Below are 19,849 nucleotides of genomic sequence, written 5' to 3' on the forward strand. Positions count from 1 at the left end.
GGGGGTTTGTTGAATTGCCTATTGGGTGTGAGGGGTTCTTGAGCCCCCCTCAGCAGGAGTCGCAGACAGCTGGCAAGTATGTGTTAATGTTATTCCTACAAAGCATTCTTGTGAAATAAGGTGAATTCACTTACAAACTAAAGTATCTGATTTTGTAGGGTAGCAGGAAACACATGAAGAGAAGCATAACACTTAAAATGACTGCTGCTCTGCCCCTGCTGTGGGTGGTTCATATTGGGCTTGCTCCTTTCTCTCTTTTTGCCCTTTTGTCCTGTGAAAAGGTAAATGTTGAAATAGGCTCTGCCTTTAATATGGGAGCTAATTGACCTAGGCTTCTGTGAGCCCTTATAGCAGAAAGAGTAGCAGGAGCCTGGTCTCAATTTGATTTTAATGAAGAAAAGGCAAGAGGTAACAAAACAATTACAGAAACTCATTCAGACAGAAGGTCTAAATCACGATAGATGCCTTTCCTCCATGTGTGCAAAATCTGCTGCTTTTAAAAATAGCCCCTCCTTCTGCTACACAGGCCCCTGTGAAGACACTGCCTTGTACCTTTCCCTTTCAGTCCTGTGCTGAGGAGCAGCTGCTTGTTCTTTGAAACTGTGTTTGGCTTAAGAGAACTAAGATGTATCTCCAAGTCAGAAACAGGTGAGGCAGTTGCTGAGAGCAGCAGGCTGCTTCTGCTGCCAGTTAAATTTCCCATGCTGGTAGCAGCTCATAAAAATCCCCAAGAAGAAGTGGAGGGAAAGAAAAGGAAGCCTCCTAGTAGCCTCTGCTGCCAGGAAGGGAAGGGAAGGCGACCAGAAAAAGGAACTAAAACTGGGAAGTGAATGTGCAGCATCACCCTATGACAAGTCAGCTTCTGGTGCCTGCTGCAATCTCACTCTTCATCAGAAACTATAGTGGAGAAAGCGGAGGGCAGAAGTTGATGACTGGTAGGCATCAGTAGTCCCCATACCAGCTGTAGTCTGCAAGGCAATGCCTGCAACCTCTACTCAGTTGGCCTAAGAAAAAGTCACCTTTTAGAAGATCCAGGTGTTTCATCCTGACAGGTGAACAGGGAAACAGGGTCACTTAAATGTCCCAGCCATTAAGTTGAGCATTTGTTTTTTAAAATACACCAATAGTGGGGGATTATGAAAAACCAGCAAGTTTGCCTCCTGTCCCAGTTTTGCTACATAGTCTTTTGCTGCACTGTAACATTTTCTGCCTGCCATGCACACTTCCTTGGCTCACAGTCCACATCTGTCCCCATAGTGTAGTACAGGGTCTGTAGCTATAGGCAGCCTTGGGCAATCACAACACGGGGAGGTCAGAACAAAAGGCTGTAAGTTTAGAGAGAGATCCACAATTTCATAACCACACCCAATTATAGCTCCACAAATTAGGAGTATGAATGCAATTAAAGTTCAGGGAGCAGGTAAGGTGCATTCTACTTTGTACAGCATTGCACAACAGCCTAGGTGCATGATAAAGCTGAAGGATCAGAAATTGGGTATCATATTGGCTAATCCATATAACAAAGTCCACTGATACCTGGAACTTCTTCAACCTACCCATGGGCTGGGTCCAAAGGCAGGTTTACAATCCTACCTGGACTTAAGGCCCTTCTTTCCAGTCAGAAAGAATTGGGAAGGAGTGGCTAGGTGCCAGGAGCAATTCAGTAGTGGAGAACACCCTCCCGCACAACCTTTTATGCAACCAGCCAGTGATCTCCAGCAACTACATTTTCTTGGAAAGTAGATGAGGATTCAGCTACTACCCAGCTGGTGTGTGTTGGGGGGCTGTGGTCCAGGTCCAGCCTTCGCACAGTAATCAGCCCAATGGCCCAGAACAAAGTGCTCAAATCAGACTGGGAATCACACCGAAATGAAATCATTTGAACCATAATGTAACCAATCAGCTGAGGGCACCTACTCGGAGAGATTCCCTGTCCTCTTTGCTGCTGCTAAGATAATTGGTAGAATTACAACCATTAATATTCATGAAGAGCAGATGACTGTGCCAGGTGGAAGGAAGCCCCAGCTTTGTAACATATTAGGAACAGGCATTCCACACAGCATACTCGCCTCAAGGGGGCAATCTAAGTTAGCCCATCCTGCTCCAGACACCCTAGGATTTCACCCCAAATGTCACATATCATATAAGAAGCAGCCAGAGGCTGGTCATATCAGATCCCAAATCAAGAGTCCAATGCATGCCAGACAGAAGCTGGTCACAGCAGAAGAATGCTCGGTGACTGAAGGACAACCCAACCACTCTCAGGGGTAGCACTGCTCCATCATGCTGCCTAGGCAGGGGTCAGAGCAATTGTCAGGGCTGCTCTTCTCCCTCATTAGAAACATGCCGGTAGCCAGGTGGCTGTGACTGTATACGCAAAAGGACAGTCAGGAGGAGGATTATGAGGAGGAAGAGGATGGATCCACAGACAGCCAGAGCCACAATCAGTTCTGCAAGGGAGAAAGCAAGCAGTCAGGTTGGTAATATTCAAACCAATCACTGTCTCTCACCAATACCCAGCTGGCACTTACCTGTGTCCTGTACAGTGCTTGCTACCTGGCATTCACGTGCCCAATCCTGGGGAATGATAGGATCAGTGAGACGCAGGAAATCCAGCAAGGGGCAGCGCTGGGCACAGCCAGGTAATGTCAGTGGAAAAGGCTCCCTCCCACTCTCATTGTGGAAAAACATCTCCACGGAAAAGTTACTGGGGACAAAACATATATGAATTGAAATGGAGTGCTCAAATAAAAAACAACATATTCCTTCTCCCATTTCCCTCCCTGCCTGGATTTATAACTTTCTGCAGCCATCCTGTGGCGATCACTTTCTATTCCCTTATTCTCTTCCTATGTCACTTAACATGCAACTCTGAGAGCTAGCACTTTCCCATTGTTCTGCATTAAGATCTTCCTTCTGTTTTCCCATTAGGAGCAAGGGCAAGAGGTTCTATTTTGAGGATGGAGTCTTGCCTACATGTTTAACCCATGAGGCAAAGCCACAGCAGATGCCCTTAGTGTAGCTCTCACCTATCATCATCTTGGTACAGCTCAAATATGTGACATGAGGCATATGGCGCTTGCTTCCCATTGTAGACATTCAGAGCCATCTGCAGTGCCACAAGTGTTGTGTCGTGCTAAGGGGGAGAGAGAGAGAATGAGAATCACTCTTCCCATGACTAAGACAGGATGTCTGGGACATCCATCAATAAAAGGAGAGCTCAGAAGGGGATCAAGGACTGGGCCAGGCAAGAGAAACCACACTGAAGGAACCCAAGACCATGCCAGAAAAGGGGAAAATAGATTATGGGAACTCACTAGAGAAACAGATGCCTTAGCATGTGCTGGGGAAGAGCTACACACAGCTGGGAACTGTATCAGTCTAGGGGTCAGTGCTGAAGGCACGTGTGTTGCAGTAGAGCACGCATGGCTAGCCTACATCAGCTGACTAAGGCTCCTGGGGCTATAAAATTATTATGTTGACGTCTAGACTTGGGCTGGACCACGGATATCTGCAATTTTGAAGCTCCATAGCCAAAGCCCTACAAGCCTAAGTCAGCTGACCCAAGACAGCCATGGATGTTTTATTGCAGTGCAGACACACCCAGAGGGATCCTATTTCTAGGGCAGTTCTGGGAGAGATGCTGGACAGGCTAACTCAGCAGGTTGCTAGAGAGGGAGATGACTGCATCTTTTGATGGCTGAAACACCACATCAGGGAAACACAAATCTATCACAAGGGGTGGTGACCCCAAGTCTTTCTTTCTGCTCTTGCTGACTCAGCCACATGCTGCATTTTCAGATTTGGAATTCACTTCACTGGACACAGAAGGGATGATGCCTGGTGCTATAGAGCAGTGGTCCCCAACCATTTGAGGTTGCTGGGTGCCGGGAGGGCGTGGCTGTTTGCCCGCTGGGAGCCAGAGGGCGGGGACACTTGCGTGCCCGGGGGCAGGGCCCCAGGGGCAGGACCTCCCCCATAGCCACGTGCCAGGGGCCGGCGCTCCCCTCCCCCCAGCGCCACACGCCCGGGGCCGGCGCTCCCCTCCCCAAAGCGCCGCGTGCCCGGCGCTCCCCTCCCCCAAGTGCCGCACGCCCAGAGCGCGGGCAGCCAGTACGTGGTGCTCCTGGGGCCGGCACTCACCGTGCGCCACGTGCCCGGGGCAGGCTCCAGCACCATGCATGCGCCATGTGCCCGGGGCCGGCTCTGGCACCATGCATGCACCACGTGCCCGGGGCCAGGCCAGCCCCGAGCACTTGGTGGGCGCACACAAATGCCCCCGCGGGCGCCATGGCGCCTGCAGGCACCGTGTTGGAGACCACTGCTGTAGAGAGTATACTGCTATGGGTAGAGACATATCCTGGATGCAGTCTGTAAGGACTACACTTGATGGAAGGGGGCAGAACCACCACCAAGGCCCAAACCCCTTGGCAGATGGAGTGGGAGTGCAGCTCCCAAATTCAGACGTACTGCTGAGTAGGCAAGTAATTTCAGATGCTGGGGTGCAGAGGCATTTGCTGCAGAGGTCAGGTTTTTCCTTATCTGAGCCAGCAGAACCCCTAAGAAAAGAGAATAGCTGTCAAATCCCAAAACTCATTAGGACAGAATGAGTCGCACTTGAAATGCCATCCCTTCTAGGTATGTGAACGTGTTCCCATGTACACAATTAACCGATGAACCTGGACTCATCAGTTAATCCTAATGGTTATATGCAGTGCCCCCTCCCCCACAGCTGCCTCTGAATTAAAGGCAGGGGGAGGGGAAGGTGGCAGGCAGCAGCAGGGGGAAGGGGGCAGATGGGAGCCAGTATGAGCTTGGGGAGCTAGCTTTTAAGCTGGCTCCCTGTGCATGTTAGCTCCCCGGGGTACCACCTCCCTCCCCCTGCCTCCCACAGAGGCAGTAGTGCAACAGGAAGAGGAGGAGCAGGTAGGAACCCTCACACACAAATGTGTAACTACTGTAAATTTCAACTGTTACACATTTACAAAAATAAACGCATTTTAACATCCTTAATCCCTTCCCTACTCACCACCCTGCAGGCGAGCTTTCTCCTTCTGCTGGTGGATCCCAAACAGGAATTCAAAGCCAAAGTCTTTTATTTGCTTCAACCGAGTCATGGTATCTGGGGTCACCCAGTGTGGCAGTGTCAGCTTATGTGTTTGCTGAAAAGACAGGAGAACTCATTCAAAGGGAGGCAATATGGACAGGAGGTAAGTCAGAGGGCTGGGAGTCAGAAGATCTGGAATCTAGTCCAGATTCTGCCATGACTGACTCCCTCCCTCATTTGGGCTGTCTCCTCTTTCACCCCTATGGCAGAGCTACATTAGTAAGACATTTGTCCATCTCCTCAGAAGGCATGCATCTCAAACACCTGGCTGATGGGCTGCCACTGGCCACAGCAGTTACAGGCTGTCCTTGCTATAAGTTCATGATATGTTCCAAAAAACATGGACTTATAGAAAAACAATTTAAAGCAGGGAATGTTTTTTCCTGGGGCAGAATTCCATATGCACAAATTGTTGGGGTTTTTTTGCGCAACTTAAGTGCAGGAAATGGGAGGACTTATAACGCATCAGTTCCTACAAACATCAACAACTTTAGTGCAAAATGGATGTATACCAGGGGCGACTTATAGCAGGGATGTCCTGTATGCAATCTGGCCCTGGAGTTCCAGTGGGCTGTGAGGGCTGTCCATTCCTAGTCCCCAAGCCCTGCACCTTCACATCCTCTCCTGTCCACGGGCACTCTGTTCCTGAGAAAGTGGCTTTGGAGGACAGGGTGCAATGGGGGAAGAGTGGGGATTGGTGAATGAGAAGGGATAGCCTGCTCTCCACCCCTGGATTCCCATACTGGATTGCACAATTGCTCCAACCAGAGATGGCTTGTAGGCTAGGAGTTTTGAGACCCCATGCACTATGGAATAGTAAGAATAAAAACTAGGAACTAAATTTCTCTAAAAAACAAACATAATGAGACGTTAGCTCAAGTTGCTGAGATGATAATCTTGGAGCATTTTCTTTATGTGGAGATGATTCTGCCCCACAGAGACCACATACAGCCACAAATCAAAGTATCAGACAAAAGAGCAGGAAAAAGATTCAGACTAAGCTGTAGCTATGGCAGAGCACATTCACAGAGGGGAAGTCATCAGAAGCACAGGCACTTGTATTCTGAAGAAGAGAGCAGAATACTAACACTTTCCTCAACTCGCGCTACTGCAGGCAGCCACGCTTTTTCTTCCTCTGGCCCTGTGCTGCCGTGGGCGGATGGGATTTTCCAGCCCCTGGCTCCGTGCTACTGGGGTTCTCTGCCTCTGTACTGCCATGGGCGGCCAGGCTTCTTCCTCTGGCCCAGCTCTGCCGCAGGCTGCCAGGGTTCTCTGTCCCTGTGGTGCCAGAGGTAGCCAAGCTTCTTCTTCCTCTGGCACCTGGGATCCTCCAGCTCAGCCCCGCTGTCCCTGGCCAGTCTGCTGGCCCTCCTGCCATTAGGCTCCTGGGCTCTCTGGTCCAGGAGCATTTGTGGTCCGGATGTTCCTGGACCAGAGAGTGCTGGTTTTCAGAGGTACAACCTGTAGCAGGAACTGCCTAAATCCTGATTCCTTCAAAGAAAAATAGTGGATTATATGGTAAGAAAGTCTTTGGAAATCAGAGTGCTTGTTCCTCTCTCTATCAGGGGCTACCTAGCTTTTCAGATGTCATGATCAATGGAAAAACATGATGGCAGAAGTCAAAAAAATGAAACAGAGAATCCAGATGGAATCTCTGCAAACATACTGGAATCTGGGAGGGACAGGCCTCTCTAATTAATGAACCTTTTTAGAATGCTTTATTTTAGTAATTACAGTATTTGGACCACTGGGATTTTGAAGTCTAATGACTTGTCTACACATGGAGTTATTCAGGAGTAGTTATTAGGGAATAGCTATTGCTGAATAAATCATGTACAGGCACTCTAATTCTGGAGTAAGAGTATTTTTTAAAGAATTAACTCAATCCACTTCCTGGATTAAAATTGTCTACACATGGGCTACGTCTACAGTGGCCCCTTCTTCGGAAGGGGCATGCTAATTTTGAAAGTGGGAACAGGGAAATCCGCAGGGGATTTAAATATCCCCCGCGGGATTTAAATAAACATGTCCGCCGCTTTTTTTCCGGCTTGGGGGAAAGTCGGAAAAAAGCGTCTAGACTGGCCCGATCCTCCGGAATAAAGCCCTATTCCGGAGGATCTCTTATTCCTACTTCAAAACTAATTAAAAAATGAGTCCTAAAAAATGTAACATCTTATATCAGACCAGTTTTATCCCCAACCATCTCAGTTCAGGCATTGTCTGTCTACACACAAATTAGCAAAGATGTAGATTTGGAAAAGACCAGGGGCAAGTAGAAGACTGAGAGAAGAAATATTCAGAATTAATTATCTCCTTTCCTATTATTCTTCACAACTGGAAGTTTCACTTTCAGCAGAGGTTGGAGAATGTTCTTCAAAGTCACCTCAAAGAATTGCCCTCTTTCAAAATGGCTCCCATCTCCCAGTGGTTCAATGGAGCTCAAACCACAGGCTGTCCTTACAAAGATGGCCAAAAAAATAACTTTAACTCTGGGCTGCTACAAAGAAAAAGAAACTTGTCTGAAAATTCAAGTTATCACTACAGTGTAGAGTTAAGGTTAACAAGTGTTCTGTTTGGATTTCTTTTAGTTTTAACCTCTACTCTAAATTTTAGGGATTTGTAATGTTTGTCTTCTGATACTTGCTATAAATATTGAATTAACTCCATTTTAATGTAGTTTTTGTTTAGGAATTACTAAAATGACACCACTTTGTTCTTCTCCAGAGCCTCCTGTGTCAGATGAACACAAAACAGTTTACAAATCATGAGGATAAAAGTTAATAGTCCTCTGGATTGTAGGACTATATATTTTTTTTAAATAAGGGAACTGAGGCACCTACCAAGAACATGACTGGTCCAAGTTAACAGAGCTATGCGAGAATCAAAAATAGTTCCCAGGAGTCTTGACTTCATCTTCCTTGCTCAAACAACCAAATTAGCACTCTCTCCATTTTAAGAAAAATCTCCTGTCTCAACTAATTCAAGCCAAAGAATAGCAAAGGTTTTGGGACAACCATTCCTTTCTCTGGTGACAGAATGCCACAGGTGAAATTAGTTCTGGCATGACATCTGAAATATGCTTTAGAGGATCTATGGTGCAAAAGCAGATAGATTTCCTAAATTATGCCTGTGATCTTACACTGTGGAGAAGTGGAAGGTTGTTGTACAACAGCCATATTAATTTCTCACCAAATGCAATTGTTTTCAGTCTAAGGAATCCCTAATCCCACTTTACTGAGCCAAAGATCCTTGCTGTTGTGGGGGAAATGCTCAAATTAATTTACCCCCAAATTAACTTACCTCACAAAAAAGTGTGTCGTATATACTCCAGACAGACTCCAGGGACACATCTTGGATCCCTGTCCGATTTGCCACCATCTCCAGGAACTCCTGCAGGGTACAAGGTAGAGACTCAAAGTTTCTGCTCGCCATCGCACAGCTCTGCAGAGTGGAGATCTTCCACCCTGCCCTGAGACTTACAATCATAAAAAGATATTTCCCTTCTCCTCAGGGAAACCTTTTCTCACTTACCAAATTCTGTCTGGTTTTATTTATGTACTCTGCTGACTGCCGGGTTTCATTCTGTAGCTGTTCATATCGCGGGCAAGGGGATAATGGGAACTTCAGCAACTGGACAAAGAAAACAAGAGGCTGGATCAGGGAAGTTTCTGACAAGCAGCAATGACTGTACTGCCGCCCCACCAAAACCACCACCACCCTGCTGATGAACTGTACCCTTAGAAGGAGTACAAACATCTCCCTCTGAGGAAGGATCTTCCTTTCAATGAGACACTGCATCTAACAATTAAATCAACATGGGACACAAGGAGACTTCCAGGTCGAGGAGCAGGGGGATCCCTTGTAAGGCCAGGCTAAGGAGCAATATGGAGTAAGCTGAGGACTGAAGGGGAAGGACACTGAAGAGGTAAGCTCTTGGACAGAAGGAGAATACCATGCCTAAGATGCCAATATTTAACCTTGAAAATAACTCACCTTCTCCCCAGAGTCAGGCACAGTGTGTACAGGGATTGGCTGCCAGGAAATATTGAGGTTGAACACCTGTTGTCCTTGTGGGGGGTACAGTCCTGCCAGATTGGCCTCTGCACTCATCAGTGTCCGATCATAATCTGTGCTGCGAATGAAGATCTGCCAGGGATACAAAGAGTCTGTTCTGTGAGTATCACTGTTGGACACAGGAGTGTGGACATCTGGGTTCTGACCAAGGGACTTAAAACAGGCACCACAAAGGCAAAGAGTTTTAGGCATGGCAGTGAGTATATGGAGTGGGCTAAGGCCATTACAAACAACAACAGGGGAAGAGGGAGCACATATCAGAAGGCAGGCTATTAAGGCAAATGGGACATAGAACAAGTGAAGGAATAGCTCAAGCAGAATAATATAAGTAACAAGTAGGTAGAAGCCAAGGCCATAAATATAGAAGGGGGTAAGTACAAAGAGAAAAATATAGTGTAGTTACAGCACAGGACTGAAGGTAGGACTCCTTGGTTCAGTCCTCAGCTCTGTCATTGACTTGCTGTGCAACCTGTGACAAAAATATATCGCTTTCTGGCCTGCATTTTCATCTGTGAAATGATGAGAATAGTGACCTGGCTAGTGGATGTGTTTCATTTATTAAATGAATATGAAATACTTTTTGGTCTTTGAAGGGAAGGGGGCAGCAGATCATTATCATTCTGGAGGTTGGCAGGATGAAAATTTGACTTTAATACAGAAGAAGAGCAATTGCAGAGATTCCAGAAGGCTCAAAGTGGTGAGAGTTTGATTCTTTGGCATTTGTCTATTGAAGAAATTGGAGCGGGGGGTGGGGGGGGAAGAGGCAGGCTTCAGTAATAGATGGAGTAGATGAGATGAATGTAGATGAGATGAATGGTTATCAATGCAGGAATAATATCCTGGCAGGCAGGACACCAGAGAAGAAGTAGATAAAACATGAGTCTTGTGAATTATGATATATTATTTTTATTTTATAGAGCATCTTGCATATAAACTATAGTCTCAAAACTTATTTTTCAAAAATACCAGGTTTACTCGCTCATTTACTTTGAATATTTCCATTCATCTGACATGAGGCATGGCTAGGGAAAGACCTTTTACCATTAGCTAGCAACTCCAGGGTATGCTCTAAAAGAAATATATAACTATAAGCAATATCTTAACATGGGATAAAAAAGAGAAAATCTACAGCACTCTAGGTTGCTTATTCTTGGGCATATGCTCATGCTCCAGCACCCTTCTATAAAGCTCTAGCCCAAGGGTGGGCAAAAGGGCCTCCATGGGCCAGATGTGGCCCACCAAGCAAGTTGATCCAGCCCACGGAGGCCCTGCCGCTCCCCTGCCCCAGGCCAATGAGGACCTGGGGGCGGGGAAGCGTGCGAAGCTTCCTCCCACCCTGTGAGCAGCACACAGCGCTTTGAAGCACTGCGCAAAGGGCAGGAGGAGACATCATGCACTCCCCCGCCTCCAAGCCCTAATTGGCCTGGGGGCAGGGGGAGTGCACAAAGTTTCCTTCCCTCTCCTCCCAGCCCCGAGAGGAGCACATGGCACTTCACATGCTGCCCCGCTCCCAAGCCCTGACGACTCTTCCCGCCCTGTGAGCAGCACGTGGCACTTTGAAGTGTCGCGTGCTCCTCGCAGGGCAGGGTAGGGCAGGACGTTTTGTGCTCCCCCAGCATCCAGGCCAATCAGGGTCTGGGGGTGGGGGAGTGTGTGAAGCCTCTTCCCACCCTGCCAGTGGCATGGGCGCCTAGTGGGAAGAAGGGGCAAAGGGGCTCCCCCACCCCAGACCTTCCGGATTAGGCCCTGCCCCTGGCCAAAAATTATTGCCCACCCCTGCTCTAGCCTGTGGCTGAATCAAGTGACCAAGTCAGTCACACAACAGCAAACTAGAGCACAGATGCTTCCTGTAAGACGGAGCTTGATCAAAGAATAACAGGATCAGGAAGTAGGAGGATGCACTCTGCATTAGACAGGTATCAGACAGCTACAAAAAAAAGGAGAAGTAGCAGCCTCAGCTGGGAAAATCTTTAGGAGAGAGAGAAATGTGGGAAGGAACCTCAAAGCTTGGGGAGGATATCTGGAAGATTTGTATTTCAGTTAACAATGTACTGTTAATTTTGTTAATACGCTAGATCAGAAGAAGTGTCACTTGGACCACATGAGTCTGCATTCATTGGGGAGTGAAAGAGGGGAAATGAGACAGCAGACACTTGACTAGAAGTCTGGTGGCAATCACTACCACATTAATGTTAAAAGGCCTGACTCAGCAGCATATCAGAATCAGCAATAGGCCACAGGAGTCCTGAGACAACATTCACTCTATCTTGAAACTCTTCTTTCTGCTCCTGCTGACTCATTTGTCAGAAGAACGGTAATTAAGTAGTCTGAGGGACTTCTCACACCCCTTCTTCAGAACCCTCAAATTTCTCCTGAAAGCTTTCATAGTTTGAACATGTTAACTTCCCAGATGGACAAGACCCTCAATGCTTTACAGACAGACAGACAGACAGACAGAAAGGTAGATAGCTTGGTTTGGGGAGGGACTGCAGTGTGAATGTGTACATTTCTTATTAGACTGTACCTGGAATTGGTCACGGGCCTTACCTGGGAGTAGACAAGGAAAACAAAAGCTATTTCCCTATCCTATGGAGGTGATCAACTATCAGCTAAAACTGTTACTGTAATTCCCTAGAGCTCGAGGCTTTCATTCCCAGATATAGGGGCAGTGATTCCCAGTGCAACATTTCAACTGAGATTCATGGACTAATTCAGAGTAGGTGTCAAACTTTCTAATAATGGTGTTGCTTCTGCTTAACCCTGAGCTGAATTTCATGGTATCTCATGGGGAGAATTTATGAATGTTAATAGTAGCTTTTTCTTCAATCTTACTAGCCCTTTAAGACTGGGATATCTGCCACAAAGTATAAAGAGTAGTGTATAGGGCCCATATCTCAGTCTACCTCATTGCAGAAATCAATGATGGAAGAGAACCAGAAAGCAGTCATAGTCTGTCTTAGCTAGTTACAACAGGATGCTTCTCCAAGGAAACTAGATTTTTAGTTACTTCTTAACAATCTTTAATTTGATTGACAATTTCTGAGGAGTGTTGGTATGTTCAAAAAAGCTACCAAAATATGCTAAGAATGATAGATGCATCATTTTCATAAGGTACTAGAAGGTAAAGGAAACTGCATAAATATCTACTCTCCAACACACTGGTCTGCTGCAGGGGTGGGCAATAATTTTAGACGGTGCCACTTTACTCATTTCTGAAGTGTCCTCGGGCCACCCCAGAAGGAGTGAGGCCAGGACACATCCATGCTCCCCCTCCCACAGATCTTGATTGGCCTGGGGGAGCACATGAAGTCTTTGCTGCCAATCCTCCCCTAGAGAGCACATGAAGTATTCATCCCTCTCTAGGCACCCGCCCCCTTGCAGGGCAGGAGACAACCTCACTTGTTCCCTCACATGCAATCAGGGCCTGGGGGCGGGAGGAGTGCACGAAGTCTCTTACTCTCTGCCCCCATCTTGCAAAGGGCAGACAGCACTTGCAGGACGGGGGCAGGGAACGAGAGACTTTGTGCATCCCTCCCGCCCCCAGACCCTGATTGGCCTGGGGGCGGAGGAGTGGCAGGGTGTCTGTGGGCCAGATCCACCCACTTGGCAGGCTGAATCCGGCTCACAGAGGCCCCATTGCCCACCCGATCTACTGCAAAAGCATGATAAAGTTAGGGTGGGGAACAAAAAAGCAATAAGGCTGCAGGATAGAGGAACTACATGTATGTATTTTTTTTTGGTTGAGTTTATTTCCACTGTTTCTCAATCAGATAAGACAACTTGTCTGAGGCCTCCAGATTCACCTCAAAAGGAGGGAATGAAAGATGCACTGAATGCAGCTCACTGATATCACGCTCACTGATCTTCACGGTCTTCCCAAGACAGGAAGGGGGATCAGATATCTAATTGATGTCATGGGTACTTTTGTAAGTCTCTTATTACCCTTTTTACCTCCTTTTGTTTAGGAAGCAGTGACCTCAGACTTCCTTTTGCATAGTATACTGTCAAGTCCAGATGCTACCATCATTCCTTCTTTGTCCTTTAATTCACACTTTCTCCCTTCATTCTTCCAGACTGCACTCCTTTAGAATTCACAATAATCCAAGTAATTTCAGAGAGTTTCTACAGATGCTGTTTAATATAGTCATATCATATGCTTATATGTCAAGGAACAGCAGCGTGAATATGACAAAGGGAAAGGGGCCCTTAAAGACACTGTAGGTGTCCTGAGCAGCAAGCTACTCCTTACAGGAAGATAAAGTGACTGTCCAGGAGAGGGACAGGGGGCTGACCCATAATGGGGGTACGTGTTGCACTAACCTCCTGCCTGTTATATGAGTCGTTCAAGAATCCATGGTAACGCTTCCGGAGAAACTGGCCCAGATTCCAGTGCTGTAGCATCCCAACCTGCACACATCGAAACCAGAATTTGCCACTATCCCGGGCCAACCCCAGCAAAGGCGTCTGAGGTCACACACAGAAGGGCTGCCCAGAGAGACTGGGGGGAGGGGGAGGTTCCCGTGCACCTAACCCCCTTCCCTAAGGGGAGACCGAGCAGACAGCCGAGGTACAACTCCCAATGCGACGCTGCTTCGCGCGGGTACGCACCTGGGTGAGCTGCCCAAATCCCTGAGGCCACGCGCGCTCCTGATAGGGGTCCCGAGGATAGGCCTTCACTGGGGAGCGGTCCCCGTGGCGGTACAACTGCAAGACGAAACACCTTTGAATTGCCTCCTGCCCCGCACCCCGCCGCCGCCCTTCCCCTCCCGGGCGGGGTCTCGCCCAGCCCCGAGCTCCCCGGCTGTCGACCCTCACCAGCGTAACGAAGCGCAGGCTCCGGGCTTGTGCCAGCGCGAGGCTGATCCCCAGCAGCAGAAGCGCGAGAGGAGCCGCCAAGCTCCAGCGCGGCCTCCCAGCCGCCATCGCTCTCCCCCACCCTGCCTATCCCTGACGCTGCTGCTGGGCCGGCCCAGCCCGCCGCCCGGAACCCCGGCGTTGCCAGTCGCGGGAGCCGCCCGGACGCACATCCCCACCGCACACCGGAAAGAGGGAGGTACCATAGAAACGGGACGGTAAAGGGAGTAGAGACAAAGGAGCAGCACACCGGAAGTGAGTGAGAGAAGCGACGTGGGGTGAGGGGGGAGGATGTTTGTGCCTGTTGCTTAGGGGCTGTTACCTTCCCCAGCTTCTTTCCCGCGGGCCCCTGGCTCCCTCCGCTTGGCGGCTGTCTGGTCCTCAGGCTGTGCAGATGCACCCCCGAGCCAGTGTCCATGGGGGTGGCGATGGATGGGAGTGGGCGAGTATTTAACTGCTTTGGCGCACATGCAAGTACCAGGGTCTTGCTCGGGATGCCCCCACCTGCTACTGAATAGGTCTGAAAAGTCCGCCACGCTTCCAGCACGGGTGTGTGCTGCATTGGATCCCAGATGAGCCCGACAGCTTTGATGGCTATCACAGCCCAGGGGCAGAATGCAACTAGTACTGGCTGACCTCCAGCCAGATATAACTGCATATAATCTGTTGAGCCTAGAGAGCTGGCATCCAGTATGTTCTTAGCTCCAAAGAATGGGAGTAGGAATTTAGAGTACAGAAGCTGAGTTTGTACAGCATTCCTAGAAACCTAAAATAATCTATACCTTATGAAAGGTGCCTTTCAAAAGAAACAATGCAGGACTATGTCGCACTTTAAAGACTAACAAGATGGTTTATTAGATGATGAGCTTTCGTGGGCCAGACCCAATTCCTCAGATCAAATAGTGGAAGAAAATAGTCACAACCATATATACCAAAGGATAAGATTTAAAAAAATGAACACATACGAAAAGGACAAATCATTTGTCCTTTTCATATGGTTTCATTCATTTTTTTCATCATTTTTTTTTAATTGTGAGAAAAGCTGCTCCATGTCTCCCTGGTCTGCTGGGGGGGAGGGAGGGGCGCTAGCTTTGTGTCTCCCTGGTCTGCTGGGGGGAAGCAGCTAGTGCGGGGTTTGTAAGTAGGGATCCGATGTAAGTTGGATCCATGTAACCCGGGGACTGCCTGTACTAAGAAAACATTGGGAGACACCATCTTATACAAGAATCAGCAACTCAGCTCCTTCAATTAAGCTGTTAGATTTCTCAGCAAGCATGTGCTGAGACTTGACATCAGATATGGTTAGTAAAGAAGCCACAGTCTTTCCAGTTATGGTGCTATAGAAGAATTCTGAAAATACAATTAAATTCTTTAACCAATGAGAAAGTATTGGAACTAGCAAATGCTGGTAGCAATCAAAAGCACATTTTAAGAAATTCAGTGGGTGATGCATGTTTACAAGCACTAGAAAGGAAATTTGATGGCAAAAGAACTGAAGGCTGAGAGAAAAGATTGTGGATGGGTGATGTGGTATCCCAGGTGGATCAAAAGGACTATTCACCCCTAAAGAGATTGGCAGAGAACTGTATAGAATGAGTTACCATGGTTGCAAAGCTCCAGGAATGGAGGTGCCAAGAAGAAGAGTTTTTAGTCAATCAATGTTAATGTTTTTACAGAAGGTTTTTAATATTGAATATTGTACTAATACCACTGATATTAGGCCAATGGTTGGGGAATTGCATAAAAGTTCTTTGCATACAAGGTCTCTTGTTGCTAAGATGCACATATACTTTGTATGTTTCTTTGTCAGGTTTTGGGTTGCCTTTATATTTTGACATTGCTGGTAGGAAAATAGCATTTGTATTATGTTGTGATGTGATTTTTATTGATCAATACTGGGACACAAAGGAAACAGTAGATACATGTGGTTTTTTTTAACTGGTCTGTAACTCAAATGCAGTTTGTTTGCATTTGCTCTAGATGGCTTAAGGGTGAAACTAGCAATTTTCAGGCCAAACCAATTTTTGAAGTTAAAATTATAGGATGTCTAAAACAGGACTGGTTGCAGCCTTAACTATGGATAGGCCACTGCCTCTCCATAATATTCAAGTGAGCAATCCCATGCTGTCTGGGAAGGTGGGGAGAATGGACTGGGTATGTCCTAATGGGTCTTTCCATTTCTGGTTAATATGACCCAGGAACTTGTTTGTCTGAGCAAGTTGTATCAGTCTAGCTTAAGGAGTGATTTTTGTTAAACCGATTTCATCAAACTGGTACAAAAGGCTGTATGGATGCTCTTATTTTTGTTTTAACTGGGCTTATTTAATTGTAGTTAAGGCAATTAATAACTGGTTAAATGTAAATGTCCATCCACAGAAGGGTGGCACTAGTTTAATAAAATAATTTAAAAACACGTTTAGCTTTTTTTGTACTGACAAGGCTTTGGCAATATCCTCTGGTAGCTTTGAGAGTGGAAGTAGTTTGTTTCGTTGAAGCCACTCAGAAAGGAGCTGTAATTTCTTTGAGGTTCAGTTGGTGGTACTGGCTAGATAAGACCAGCATTTTTATTCTAATTACTCAGATCTTTCTACAGACTTTCTAAATTTACTGCCCCATTTCCTCCTTCTTTCTGTGCTCTCAGTGTCCTGTTGAGATTAAGGACTGATCGAACTGGGATTTGGCCCCGATTCTGAAATCTGTTTTAATCTGTATTTAAAATCCATTTTAAAGGTAAATAGATAGAAAGAGCCCCCTTTTTGCTGCCTGAATTTCCTGCTACAGGGTTGGCTCATTATTTTTTCTCCTCATTCTTTTCATTGGGAAAACATGAAGTACCCAGGTGATGAAGGGGAATAGAACAAAGGAGAGCCAGAGAGATAGGAGACCAAACATAATGTAAAAGGGAGAGAGACAATAGACTGACAATAGGTCAGGGAAAGGATAATGTTGGAGACCTAGAATGAAAGCAAAGCAAGAAGTGAGAAAATCACATTTCTTTGTGTTTTCATTTCTTCATAGGGTGTCCAGATGTCCAGTTTTCCACTGAACACCTGGTCAAAAAGGGACCCTCCCCAACCTGTTGAAAATGAGTGAAGATGGGAGTGTGGGGAGCTAGTGATGGAGGAGGAAGGATTGAATGAGCGGGGTGGGGCCTCACAGAAGAGCTGGGTCAAAGGTGTTTGGTTTTGTTCAGTGAAAAAGTGTATAACCCTAAGTCAGCGGTTTTCAAAGTTTTTGGGCTCCGGAGCCCTTTACATGCGTAAAAATTTATGCGGCGCCCCAGCGGTCCACTGATTGTATGTGTTGTACCTATCGATGTTTCCAGTGTGTCAGCCTCGCAGAGCCCCTGGAGAGGACTCCGTGTAGCACAGTTTGAGAAACACTGCCCTAAGTCATCTTGTATCTAAAGAAGGGATGCCAGCCTGGAATAGCCTGTGGGGAGAGCTGCAGGGCAGCATTTAAGGGGATTGGCATAGCTATGTGCACGGAGTCCTAGGCCTGGACTGGAATAGCGGGGGGGGGGGGCTGCAGGTCAGGATTGAAGATGTTTAGGATAGATGTGTGGGAAGTACTGATAAACAAGAGTGGGGTCCATCAAGAGAGCTGGGCAGGAAGGAACCATTCACTGAGCTAGCCCATACTGTGCCTGATGTTATTGGCCATTTACTTCAATAGAGATTGAATACTCCCCTAATCTAAAAGTAAATATCTCTGTAACATTTTCCAGGTGAAACACAGTACATACTCTTTGCATCCTAACTGTCCCCATATGTCTGAGGACGAGATGCCAATGAGGAGAGAGAACAGTGAACTCAATGCTGGGGGTGAGGGGGTGATCCAGATATCTGCAAGGGACTAAAATATGGTGACCAGGCTCAAAAGCTGTCATGGTTTTGCTACTGTTCCCTGTCTGAGCTAGACTAGGTCCCAGCTTTTCTGGCAGCTGGCCAGGTCGGTGGGAGGAGCTGGTTCTCTGTTTGTGTTGTCAAGCAGGCCATGCTGCCAGGATGTGGAGGTCAGGGTGGTTGGAGGGGGGAGGAACGCTGGGGGAGGGCAGGGGGTGGAGTTGGGGAAAGCTCAAGCATGTGACTATGAGGCTGCTGCTCACATTACATCACTGTAACTTCAGCGGCAGCTCCAAGAAGTAAATATTAAGAGCTGGCTGGGCTGGGCTGACCCAGTCACCCCCTCTCCTGAGTCCTGGCATTCCTGTGTTCCTGGGAGCAACTGGGCTGCGCTGAACAGGTCACTCCCTCTCCTGTGGCCTGTGTTATTCTTGTATTGAGTTGGTCACATCCAATCCTGGATTTCCTGTGCTACGGAGGAGCTGCAGGGGCTTACTGGTAACTTCTTTTTTTTCATGCTCTCCGAGGGAATCTTGGGATTTTCAGTCAGGCTTCTTCTTGTTCTGGCTCTACAAGCTGTGCCTACCCCAATACTGGCTATATGTTGTTCCAGTGATTCTTATCAGGATGGCCAATTTAATGAGTTTGTGGTGGCAAAAGGAAACTGAGAAAAAACAACTAATATATTGTTTAAACATAGTTGTGGACTGTGGACCTCACGTGCAGCTGGGCACTGTGGCTGAGGAAGCCATTCTGGTATGTTCCCCAGACGTACTATATTATGGCATGAAGAATTAATTGAACTTTTCATGTGACTGTGATCCATCTTGGCCTGGCTGTTTGGGTATGGTTGGGAGGCAACTTAAGTGAAGGGAGAAAGATGTCAAAGCAGCAGGGGGACGGATGATACTTTTTGCACACACCTGGTGTAATTTTGTTGATGAACTGCAAGATAACCTTTTCCTTATATCTTTAGCAATAGGATGCAGGGATGTAGAATGCTTTGAGGAGAGAGGGCACTGTGCCAAAGTGGGTTTCTATTTAGGAGGTATTCTGTAAGATTTCTCTCTCTCATGTATAGAACAAGTTCTGTCTATTCTGTATGTGGTTTTGGGGATATCATGTAATGTCACCATGGTCTCCACTGATCCAACCTGGCCCTGCCTTAGTGTAATGCTGCAGCTCCAGTGGTAGTGGAAAGTGACAGACTCTAATCTGCAGTGATGTTTGCAGTACTTCAGTATTTTGTTCATACGCTCTGTTCGAGGCAGGAGCCAGCTGGACTGTTTCTGTAATTATTTTTTAATTTATTCCCATGCATATTAGGGATGTGTAGACCAGTGTTTCTCAAAGTGTTCTGCAGGCCCACTTTGAGCTTTGTTTACCTAACGTGTCTGTAGCTTTGGAGCCTCGCACCTTCCATTGGCTCCAATTTGCTGTTTCCAGACAAGGGGAGCTGTGGGAAACAGTGAACCAGAGCCAATGGGAGCCGCAGGGCTTTGTGGCTACAGACCCTTTCCCAAAGCAGGCCCATGGAACATTTTGAGAAACACTTGTCTAGATGGTGTTTGTTCCTGCCATGAGTGCAAGGGACTGAACTTGATGACCTCTTGAGGTCCTTTCCAGGTCTATGTAGGGATTTTAAAATGCATTTATACAAGTAAATACGTAACTGCTGAAAAACGTCAGTGGTTACGCACAGTGGAGGCGCGGGCTCAGCTGGCTCCTGCCTGCCCTCATTCCCCAGTGCTGCTGTTTCTGATACCGAGGCAGCAGCATGGGTGCGGTGGGAGGTGGCTCCATGGGAGCTAGTGTATGTGGGGAGCTGGCGTTTAAGCATACAGTGGCAGCAAAGTGGAAGAGGAGGGCTTGCATATAACCGTGCATGTTAACTGATGAGCCCAGGCTCATCGGTTAACCATGTACACAGTTATACTTTCATATCCCTAGTTCTATGATTCTATATATG

At 47.2% G+C, this 19,849-nt stretch overlaps 2 protein-coding genes across 6 annotated transcripts in view; one reads left to right on the top strand and one right to left on the bottom strand.

Annotated features, from left to right (window-relative positions):
- Positions 1–369: 369 nt before the first annotated feature.
- ACP2 (acid phosphatase 2, lysosomal) lies at positions 370–14,208 on the bottom strand. 3 transcript variants are annotated; one of them, XM_089778568.1, is made up of 12 exons: positions 14,123–14,208; positions 13,997–14,090; positions 13,790–13,885; positions 13,502–13,588; positions 9,101–9,253; positions 8,639–8,737; positions 8,408–8,497; positions 5,030–5,162; positions 4,471–4,559; positions 3,030–3,136; positions 2,532–2,707; positions 370–2,450 (listed from the first exon to the last, which is right to left on the bottom strand). In XM_089778568.1, exons 1-12 carry the CDS (start codon positions 14,206–14,208, stop codon positions 2,314–2,316), a joined length of 1,347 nt encoding a protein of 448 aa, XP_089634694.1. In that variant the 3' UTR covers positions 370–2,313. The 3 variants fall into 3 exon arrangements, with proteins under 3 accessions (XP_089634694.1, XP_075783778.1, XP_089634693.1); XM_075927663.2 differs by having other exon boundaries at positions 13,997–14,164; XM_089778567.1 differs by lacking the exon at positions 13,790–13,885 and having other exon boundaries at positions 13,997–14,166.
- The window catches only part of NR1H3 (nuclear receptor subfamily 1 group H member 3), a 78,217-nt gene continuing 72,528 nt past the window's right edge, over positions 14,161–19,849 (top strand). Inside the window, exon 1 of one of the 3 annotated variants that reach the window (XM_006135350.5) lies at positions 14,161–14,290. The gene's annotated coding sequence lies outside the window, so the exon portion shown is untranslated. The other 2 variants (XM_006135349.4, XM_006135352.5) reach the window with 2 other exon arrangements.

The sequence above is a fragment of the Pelodiscus sinensis genome, chromosome 5 (genome assembly GCF_052426305.1).
Source record: "Pelodiscus sinensis isolate ZL-2025 chromosome 5, ASM5242630v1, whole genome shotgun sequence".
Taxonomy (NCBI): domain Eukaryota; kingdom Metazoa; phylum Chordata; order Testudines; family Trionychidae; genus Pelodiscus; species Pelodiscus sinensis.